Genomic DNA, 11,222 nt, shown 5'->3' with positions numbered 1-11,222 from the left:
AGGGATAGCATTAGGACATACACCTAATGTTAATGACGAGTTAATGGGTGCAGCACACCAACATGGCCCATGTATACATACATAACAAACCTGCACATTGTGCACATGTACCCTAGAACTTAAAGTATAATTTAAAAAATAAATAAATAAATAAAATAAGTGCTCAATAAAATGACATCATCATAATAAAAAAACAAAAACAAACAAACAAAAAAACAAAGCCCAGTCATTCCAGTGGGCCTGGATCACGGTGTATGAGGGTGGGGTGGGAGGTAAGAAGTATTATAATGCTCACCCCAGCACTTGGACTTTATTCTATGGGCAGTGGAGACCAACAGACACTTTTGTCCTGCTGAATTTGAAAGGTTAGGGTGTAAAATTGAGATGTGCAGGTAGCAGTAATAGATTGGAGGCTGTTCATCAAGTGAACAACTGTGACTATTACATTTAATTAACTCTGTTCTTCACATGCAACTGGCTGTCCCCACATGACCTCCCACAAAGCCCTCTTATGGCTTCTTGTCTCACCACCCAGCAAAGGTTTCCAAGTATTCAGCCCTGACCTGATCTCCTTCGTAATTTTCACTTTCATATCCTACACGGCCTAAGGAACATCTGTGCCTTGTGGAGACAGAACTGATAGGTTAAGAGGATGTTGTGAATGTTGTGTGGTATTTTGCAGCAAAACATTTGACACAGCCTCACAACTGACTGCACAGGAGGGACATAGGTTGTTACAGCTGTTTATCATCTGTGCATTCATCACTCTTTCATAAGGGCTATCAAAGTATCAGGCATCCTGCTTGGCACTGAGGAGTCAAGATGTATAAGACACATTTACTGTCTTGGATCAACTCCCAAGTAGCTCTGCTATAGGCTGGAACAGTAGGTTGATGATAATTCCAAGGTACTTTACTGAGAGTTAGGTTAAAGCCCTGGATGGTGGTTCCTAAATAGCTGTGATCTCTAGATCCCAGAAGGGGATTCAGATGAAATTCTGCTAAGGAAAGGTGATTTTCTCTGGTTGAAGTAGGGGTGTGTTCAGGGAACTTGGTCTTTTGGAAGAGACTCTTTCAGGAAATATCTCATGCTCCACAGAGCCCAGCACAACATTTTATGGCTAGGACCATGGAATAGAATGGTGGTTCTAGCCAGATGTGTGTGCATGAGAATTACAGGGGAATTTTTACATAACATCCGTCTATAGGTCTTAGCTTCTAGAGACAAAACAGTCCCGGGTGGAACCTGGGCATGTATATTTTGATTTTTTTATGCATACTCCTAGTGAAGAACCAATGTCTTGCTCGGGTGGAAGCAAGATATTCAGACTTATTTTCTCTGTAGCTCCTGCTTTTTATTATTCCTAGTTGAACTGCACCACTACTCAGTTTCTATTTTATAATACTGATTATAAAACATGGAGGGAAATAACTCTCCGTATTGAAATTAAAAGTTTTTATGGATAATTAGCTATGTGTCCTAGACTCTGGGCTTGTCAAAAGAAGGACATAAGAAGGCACTAGGTATTATACTTGGGAATGATAGAAGAGACTGACCTGGTATTTCCACCCGGAAGAGGGAAAGGATTTTAATTACAAATACAGGAATCCAGCAGATGGCATCAGAGAACACTATAAAAAAGAAACGATTTGCAACAGCCACCTCTCTTCCAAAATGATTCCTTACTTCTGTGGTCTGCAAGGCGGTTTTTTGAATGGAACAGAACATAGTAATATAGGAAAACACAATGATGAGAAAAGCCAGCAAGTTCACACCTGTTGGAAAAAGCACACTTTTAACATCTCAGGCATAAAAGTCAACAGTAAAATTACTGTCGTGCAGGTTGAGTATCCCTTATCGAAAATGTTTGAAACCAGAAATGTTTTGGATTTTGGATTTTGGAATATTTGCACATTCATAATGATATATCTTGGAAATGGTTCCCAAGTCTAAACACAAAATTTATTTATGTTTCATATACATCTTATATACATAGTCTGAAAGTAATTTTGTACAATATTTTAAATAATTTTGTGCATGAAACAAAGTTTGTATACTTTGAACCATCAGAAAGCAAAAGCTTCAGGTGTTGAATTTTTCCACTTGTGGCATCATGTTGACACTTAAAAAGTTCCATATTTTAGAGCATTTCAAAGTTTGGATTTTCAGTTACAAATGCTTAACCTGTACTTAGATGTTAAATACAGTGCCTCTTCCACGGCCCTGCTGGGACGCCTTCTTTTATATAAGCCCCATGGTATTAGGTAAAACCCAGGTTCAAGGAAATAAAAACAAAGACATTGGGTTGGCCAGATGAAAAAGAGATTTTAAATACATAAACCCTTATGAGGAATTATAGACTTCTAAAATTCAGATCTAGGCGTATCATGAAGTAATCTCTAGCTCTTTTAAAGCGTGAAAAGAAGCTATTTTTGTTTTTCGCTCTCTGCAAATTCAAACCTTAAGGGATTGGTGTAATCTTACGCACATCTCAAAAAATCAGAACAACCCCACTTTATTATCCTATAAACGTGAATAATAAAAGAATAAAAATAATTTTAAAAAATGAATAAAATAACCTTGGAATTTATCGTGAATATAATTGTCTGAGAAACATTATTCCTAATGTTTTTGGTCTTAAGAATAATACATAGAACAAAAATGTATTTTTGTTTATTTTTCTTCATGTTTCTTACAGTAATTTAAACTACTATGGTTCAGAAACTTTAGACTAATTTTATAATAAACAATAAGAAAAAAGTTAAAAATTCAGCTATGTGAATTACTCTTTTGCGCCCAAATGTATGCACAAGATTCCCACCCAACATCGCTGTTCCCTTTCATGCTGACTTCTTAGTGACTCAGGTTTGCTTTATTCTTGCTGTCGCTGAAATCCTGAGTGATCATCTCATTTCTCACAGTGAACATAGACTTGCATATATTTTCAAAGTTGTTAAAAAATATGAATCTGAACCTAGACTGTGTGTAAGATTGGTGAAGTCCAGAGTAAAAATACTTTAAATTCAAGGTGATCTGTTATTTTTATCCAAATCATTTCATATTCAATGAAATCGCAGTATAAAGCCATACGGTAAAATTTTATAAAACTGGTTTGTCTTAGGCCTCTTTTCAAAAAATTTCATTAAGTGTAAAAAGTAATCACTCTCTTAGAAGATGCTCCCCTGCCCCAAATTCTGATAGCAGACTTACAGAAAAGATCAAAAGTGTATGTTCTAGGCTGGGCGTGGTGGCTCACACCTATAATCCCAGCACTTTGGGAAGCCAAGGTGGGTGGATTGCTTGAGGTCAGGAGTTTGAGACCAGCCTGGTCAACATGGTGAAACTTGGACTCCACTAAAAATACAAAAATTAGCTGGGCATAGTGGTGGGCACCTGTAATCCCAGCTACTTGGGAGTCTGAGGCGAGAGCATTGCTTGAACCCAGGAGACGGAGGTTGCAGTGAGCCGAGATGGCACCACTGCACTCCAACCTGGGAGACAGGGTGAGAGTGTCTCAAAAAAAAAAAAGTGTATGCTCTGAATGCACGATAGTAATATAAGAAATATGTTAACAATAGGGGAAACCTGATGGGGCATATGTGGAAAATTGTACTATCTCTGCACCTTTCCTAAAATGAAAACTATTTTCAAATAAAAATTAATTAAAAATTATATATTCTTATATTCTTCAAACAGAAAAAAAAATTGTACTTTAGAGCTCTAGGACTCTTCCTCTCATATACAAATTGATGATGATGATTTTGTGTGTGTGTGTGTGTGTGTGTGTGTGTATGTGTGTGTGTGTTTGTGACTATCTCTTTATCTATCTGGAATATATCCCAGATACTTAACCCCTTTGGGCCGAGCTCCATTCCCGCATGGTATGCTCCACCAAAATGAGTTTCTTCAGCCCTTCATCTTACTCTGTTTCCTGGCTTTGGGCCTGGGAATCCACTATGTGTTCCTGGAACACAGACCCCACCTCACCCTCCTCTGCCTTCACTTGGCTAATGCCTCCTCATCCTTTGGGCCTCAGTTTGAATTCATTTCTTTTGGGAAGCCTTCCCTGTTCCTCCGATCTGGGGCTCCTAGAACATTCTGTACTCTTCCGTCATGGCATTTATCAGCCTGTGTGTGATGTGAGAACGTGTTGACTTGTCTGCCTCCTCCTCTGTGGTCTGTAAGGCCTTTGAGGCTGGATCTGTTGTATCTCCAGTACCCAATATAGTATATAGTTCACAGCCTATAGTAAGTGCTGAATAAATGCCTGTTGAAACAATGCATGTCATGGTGTGTGTGTGTGTGTGTGTGTGTGTGTGTGTGTGTGTGGTGTGTTTCAGGGAGAGTCTCTATTAAGGGCACCTATGTTAGGAGTAATGAGGAAATGAATGATAAGGAAATACAAAGAACAGCCTATAATACTCTGGATCCTGGGAATGACATATCTATAACCAAATAACTACCAAATAGGGTAGTGTGTGATGGGTATTACTAAAATGGAGTAAACTAAATATTTTGTTTTTCAGAGGAGGAAGAGGAGTAGATGGAGAAGAACTGGGCATGATGGTTAGGGTCATGTCATGAGGAGTTCTAAGTGACTAATTTAAACTTGACCTTGATAGTACTAGGGAGTCATTGAAGGTCTCTGAGTGGAGGTGTACACAGTCCTTTTGATAGAGAATTTAACAATGGTAGTGAATAGATAAATGAGAGGAAGGGGAAGACCCCAGAGGTTACGAGACCAGTAAGGGCTAAGGTAATAATTCAGGGTTGAGGTAGTAAGGTGTCTAACTAAGGCAATAGCAGTGGGTAGAGACTGGAAGGAACAGCAGGAAAAGCAAATTTTGAAGAAAAAGAAAGGACAGGAGAGCTTGTTGGTTCCTTGGATGGGAAGAAAAGATTAGGAGAGTCAAAAGAAGATCACCCCAAAGAGAGGACATGGGAAAAGCCTTAATTTTAAGCAGGAGGGATACATATTAGAAAACAGAAAAATAGTGTTTTTAACTTTAAAGGGCTAAACTTGTCTTTCATTTATAAAGAACACAGGATCTTCTTTTCCAAATATTAGGAGGAACTGAGAGAACTGGAAAGAAAATAGCTTTATTAAGCATCCTTACATTGCTGACTCAAGAGCAGCATTTAACAAAGGCAATAAACCTTCCTGGTATTTCCATTCAGGTATCTCTTACTTGTCAGTTTCCTGAGTTTTATTATTATTTATTTAACTCATAACTAGATTGTAAAAAAAAGAGTTTAAATAACTTGGTAGGTTTATAGGACGAGGCACTAAACTGGAATTCCTCCAGCTTATAGTCATTTCATATAAACATGAAATCAGAGGATCTTATGGATAATAAAAAGATAATCCAGAGATCCTGGTAGTATGTCTTTATTTTCCACACTAAATATTGTCTAATAAAAAGTTTAATAAAAACGTCAATAAATGCAATAGTAAAAACTTTTTTTTAAAGAAGGACGCACTCTTGACTATATTACCTCACTTTCTGAAACAAACAAATCCACCTTTGCTGAAATTTAAAGTATTTCTAGCAAAATTATGTTTTTCCAGGAAATGAAAAAATATAATTTACCTAGAAAAATTCCAAGAGAATACCCTTTACTTCCAACATCTTCTGTTTGGTCATAATAAAGTGGGAAACATACTCCATTTTTCCCATAAAAGTTTCCAAAATACTCCTCATTCCACAATGGAATTACAGCTATTAAAAATCCTGCCATCCAGATGCAAATGAGGATGACTGAGGTCTGCCGTTTTCCAGGCCGAATGTTATTGAAGGGGAAGACAATGACCAGGAACTTCTCCAAAGTCAAGTAGGTCAGTAGCAGGACAGATACTTCGGTGGACAGCATGGCCAGGAACCCCATGAGGCGGCACTGCACGCTCTCCATCCACAGCAAGGCATACTTCTGATACTGCCCTCGGTATTTTAGATCAAAAAAGCCAACAAAGAACAAGTAAACACCCATCAGGCAGTCAGCACCTGTGAAAGAATCGAAACAGTGTATGTCATCAGTTTCCAATGCCTCTGTTTTAGTTTTCTGATTAAGTCTATTTCCAGCATTTTAATTGTCTAATTAGATCTAGTTCCCTTCATCTGATATCAAATGAACTAATGTAAACATCTACCAGAGTACCAAGAAGCTAGTGGACTTAAAAATCTGTCATATTTCTAAAGTACTACACTATGTTTTTATTTTGTAGTTTAAAAAAATGGGAACAGGAGTTTTCTGGAAGGAGGAAGGACTAGTTGTTAAACAGTTAACTTATATTATCTTCATAGTTAATAAAGGGAATAATTTTCTGGGCTTAATGAGCATAGGTATCATTGTAATTGAAGTTGACCTTAGTTTTATCACCCACAAAACTTTATAATCTGTCACTTGACTCATTGGTTCCCTATTAGCGCATTCCCAAGACATATTCCTGAGAGCAGGCCACTGTAAGGTCGTGCAACCTAAAAAAAGCCACAAAGAGCCAGAACTTTTATATTTAGAAAAAAAAATGTGCCCAGGATGTATAATTCACATTAAATGCCATTTGTTGAAAGCCAATAAATGTGTGTGTGTGTGTATATATATATATAATACACACGTCTAGCGCACAGCTCACAGAAGATACCCTAAATCTACCTATATTGGAAACATACTTACAACAAAGGATTTTGATGGACATAGCGTGAGTTGTATTTTCAGCTTTAATGAAAGATCTCATGCCAATGACAAAAAGATTTCCAAAGCAGGTAATGAAAGCTATAACCCAGACAAATATTCTGAGGATATTGTTAGCCAAGAGGTCCTCAACTGAAGAAATGCCGTCCGTCAAGGGCATACATATTCGGACATGGGGAGCATAGGAGCAGTATCGAAAGTTTTTGAAATAACTAAAGTCAAAGGGAAAAAAAGTGTCACTTTGCAGCAATGATACAGAAACTACAGTTGCAATCCTATCGGGGCTGCAACTCCATGCTAGGCATACAACTTCACTAGGTTTGTTTATTTTTGTTTAGTAGTGTTTATGTAATTAAAGAGTTCTTCATGAAATACGAGGCAGTATCCTTTTAAAGATGAGGAACCTAAAGGACATGGGAATTCAGTAACTTGGATGAGGAAAGTTCGGGAGGACATGAAAATTTGCAATCTCAGGGGCTCTGTGTTCCCTGGTCACATTGGTTTATTGATTATTCTGTAAGGTATTGTGAAAAGTGGATTATCATTGTCAAAGTGATCTCCAGCAAACTTGATCTCCAGCAAACTTTCAAGGGCTTGGGCTTGGGATGGGAAAAGCCTGTTGTCACTCACCTAGAACATTTCTGTCTTGTCCTGAGTTTTAAACACCAAGGTCTACTCACTTTAACTAGCCCCCTCTTCCCTGACACTGGCAGGAAGGGAGGACCTCTGACACTAGGAAAATGCATTCTCACTGGATCTGGGAAGAGAAGCAGCTGCCTTAAATACAGATTTCTTACGAGGGTCTGGAAGGACTTAATTTCTATGGGAAAGTAAGTTTGTTTGTGGTCAGTGGAGTTGGGATCTGGGCACAAGGCATCTGGAAGTGCTGGAATTGGTGAGGTCATTTGGCTGTCGCCATCCCTCAAACCTGTGTGTTTAGAATTTTCTCTCATGAAACTTATTCTGTTTTTATTTGTTTGCTACTTCTTTCAGTTCACTTTTCTGCTCTTTGCTGTCAGTCTAATTCATTTTTTTGTCATTTCTCAATTCAGTTTCTAGACCAAGGCAGCCTGGCGTCAGACCCCTGACTGCCTGCACCACCTCGCCTCTTACCCTGCAATGCTTACGCCACCCAGACACACACCCTCAGACAAGCCATGCTCATGCCGTACTCAGAGCTTTGCTTTTGCTTAAGCCCCTGCCTGGAAGATTCTTCCCCTGGATACTGCCAGGGCTGCTTTCTACCTCCGCTCAGGTCTGCTCAAATGTCACCTCATTCCATCTTCCATCCACCCCACCTCAGTGGTAATCCTCAATCCTCCTTCTATTCCTTACATTGCTTTATTTAAATTTGTAGCACTTATTGACTATTTACTCGTTTGCTCCTTTACTCTCTGGTTCCCAAAGCTAAATGGAAGCTCTCAGGCACAGACATCCTCTCTTTTGTTCATCATTGTGTCCCTGGTGTCTAAAGCAGTGCCTGGCACATGTGGGTACTCAACAAATACTACTTGGATCAGCAAGTGGATGATGAATAATTTAGCACTGGGTGTGTCAGGAAGAGAAACAGGAGGCAATTCTTGCCTTCAAGTAGCTTACAATTCAGCTTCCTAATAACTGACATCCAATTAAAGGAACCTGACCTATAACAAACTCTCTTTTCTTCTCCTTCCCTGGAGTTCCTGGCACACAGTTGGCTTGACTTCTTGGTCCTTTTAGGATTCCATTATGTCTGCTATCTTCAGATAGGTTCAGGGCCACTTTGCGCTGTGACCACACTACTTGTTGCCAGGTGAAAGGGATGGGGGTGACGAGGTGGGGATGTTTCAATAAATAAAGGACAAGGAATATGAAAGCAAAGTAAGTAGGTTACTTAGTAGGGAAGTAACTTAGCTAATGTGTTTTCTCTTAATTGTTGAGCCCTTCTTGACCTTGGCCTGAGGTCTATATTTAACACAGCAGTTTCTCCATCAAGTTCTAAATAGGTTGCATTTCTCTATTCTAAGAAGACCTCATATTCTGCCTACAACAAGGAAATGATATCCTCATTAAATATTTATCTAATAGTGCCACAAAAGAAAAAGAACAAAACCATGTGGAAATGCATCAAACACTTGTCTTTTAGTAATCACACCTACTGCACAGACATAAACAAAATGTTCTCCCAAAAGAGCACCTTCACAGCAACCATTTCATCCACTTGCTGCACCCAACTTGTAATCTTACATTGAATCCTCCCTATTTTTGTAGATAACAGTGGTTAATTTTTGAAATCATGAACACACAGATTACACAGTTGATAAAGAAATAATTATGAACACATATATTCACACAACTTACACAGTGCACTTTAGCCAAATATACTAAAGTGACTTATCAAAAACTACTATAAAGATTAATTACCTCCATTTTGTAGTGCACTTAGTAACAGTAACAACACCTGGAATTTATATAGCACCTTTCTTCCTAAGGGCTCAAATCTTAGAGCAGCCGACTGCTCATTCATGTGAGGTGAATTAATGTTTCCAGGTCGCCTGAGTACCATTTAGCCAGTGACTTCATCTTGTGTAATATGTGGCATTCTGGTACCCTGATCTCTTATTGGACCTCAATTGGATAAACAGCGTGTTTCCAGAGAGAAGGGTCATTCATGTCGGCACATCATAATATTGAACTCTATTTGAACAGGGACCAAAGGTGACAAAATTAAAAAGTTCTCAATAAAACGACTTTTGTTGCATAGAAACACATTGCAGTGATACATTAGACAGTTTACAGGAGATAATTTGAAACATTTTACCATGCTTCCTCCTCCATTTTTTATACATACATACATGTGAGAAAGATTCTTCATGGGTTGAAACATTCGTGTGTTTATATTTGGAATCTCTATCCTTTCCAGGTCTCTGGAAAATACACACAATAGGTTTAATGGTGTTGAGCTGAAACGCTTTAATAATCGCATTCTTCATCATATCCGAAAAATAATGCTTCAAGATCTTATGTTACCAAGGCAAATGAGGATGAAAGTTTTACAGTACACTGTCTTAGAAAATGGCTATTTCTATTTATGCCTCCTGTAGTTTGGTACTGATTGTGTCACTTCACTTGCAGAATTATGTTCTTATACAACACATTCATTCATTTCTTTGATTTAAGGATGACAGTGGTGATTTGTGTGATTATGACGTTGGCTCTTTAGTTTGATTTTATTAATATAAGTAATGCCATAGGAATTAGAGGGTTTCATTCAGGAGATGATATTTCCAACCTGAGAGCGTCACTGAAGTGAGTTTTGTGAGAATCTGGATTTAAATATGATCATTTCTTCCTGGCCTATGTGTCTTTAGGATGGAAAACCATGAAGGTAGCCAGAGGAACTCCAATTCAGAAGTTTGCTAAGACACCAGTGGTATGTCTTAGAATTCCTTTAATTAAATTTAAGTTAAATTTAATTAAATTCCTTTAAATCCTTCAGGCCCCATAAAATGTCCTCAAAGGGATCCAAGGATCACTTCTGTTCTCTTAGTTGACCTCAATGCTTGCTGCTACAAGTGTGGACACTTTGAAGATCTCTTTAGGGTGGTATGAATTAAGAGCTACCATGTTCTCAGGAAGCAGCTGGAGAGAGGACAATCTAAAAAGACAGAGGCCTTTTGCTTTTAATGTTTGTTTTAAAATATGTCTGATTCTCACTTGGTTTCTTTTTAACTAATCCGAATAAGGATTTCTCAACATGGTTCTGAGTTTTCCTTTGCCCAAGGAGTCCTTGCTTTTTGGAAGTCAGAAACGAAATCTGGGAGAGCTGTTATACGACTGAGTAATTGCATGGCCCCTCCAGCAGGAGACTCTAAGCCCTTTCTAAAGGTTTAATTTTCCTTCTTCTTCTTCTTTTTTTTTTTCCCCCCCTCTCTGGCTTTCTCCTTGACTTATACAGTTTTAGCTTTATGTGGATTCTGTGATTATTTGATTAATAACCTATAACATCCTAAAGAGCAGAGGCCACTGTACCCTGAGTGCTAAGACAGTGCTTTTTGTAAGTCGATGGCTAAGACATGTTTGTGAAATAAATGGGTAAATGAATCTTAGGTAAAAAAAGAAAGAACGGGCAGGTGCGGTGGCTCACACCTGTAATCCTAGCACTTTGGGAGGCCGAGGCAGGTGGATTGCCTGAGCTCAGGAGCTTGAGACCAGCCTGGGCAACACAATGAAACCCTGTCTCTACTAAAATACAAAAAAAAGTAGCCTGGCATGGCGGCGTTTGCCTGTAATCCCAGGTACTTGGGAGACTGAGGCAGGAGAATCGCTTGAACCTGGGAAGGGAAGGTCGAGCTTGCGCCATTGCACTCCTGCGTGACAGGGCGAGACTCTGTCTCAAAAAAAAAAAAAAAAAAAAAAAAAAAGGACCCTAAAAAAAAAAAATAAAAATGAATAAAAAAACGAAGTAGAAATGAAGTTAAAAAGGTATGTAATAAATAGTTGCTACTTTGACTTTCAGGAAAGCATTATGTAGTGACTTGGTATTTTGGCTT

General features: G+C 38.5%; 1 protein-coding gene across 2 annotated transcripts in view; it reads right to left on the bottom strand.

Annotated features, from left to right (window-relative positions):
* The window catches only part of RXFP2 (relaxin/insulin-like family peptide receptor 2), a 65,127-nt gene that overhangs the window by 4,599 nt on the left and 49,306 nt on the right, over positions 1 to 11,222 (bottom strand). For both annotated transcript variants that reach the window (XM_011997803.1, XM_011997804.1), the window contains 4 exons: positions 9,525 to 9,596; positions 6,673 to 6,902; positions 5,592 to 6,002; positions 1,557 to 1,775 (listed from right to left, as the gene is read on the bottom strand). In XM_011997803.1, coding sequence (XP_011853193.1) covers positions 1,557 to 1,775; positions 5,592 to 6,002; positions 6,673 to 6,902; positions 9,525 to 9,596 — 932 coding nt within the window. The remainder of the gene's footprint in view (positions 1 to 1,556; positions 1,776 to 5,591; positions 6,003 to 6,672; positions 6,903 to 9,524; positions 9,597 to 11,222) is intronic.

The sequence above is a fragment of the Mandrillus leucophaeus genome, unplaced genomic scaffold (assembly GCF_000951045.1).
Source record: "Mandrillus leucophaeus isolate KB7577 unplaced genomic scaffold, Mleu.le_1.0 Scaffold549, whole genome shotgun sequence".
NCBI classification, from domain to species: Eukaryota; Metazoa; Chordata; class Mammalia; order Primates; family Cercopithecidae; genus Mandrillus; species Mandrillus leucophaeus.
This window is presented reverse-complemented; position numbering and strand designations above follow the sequence as displayed.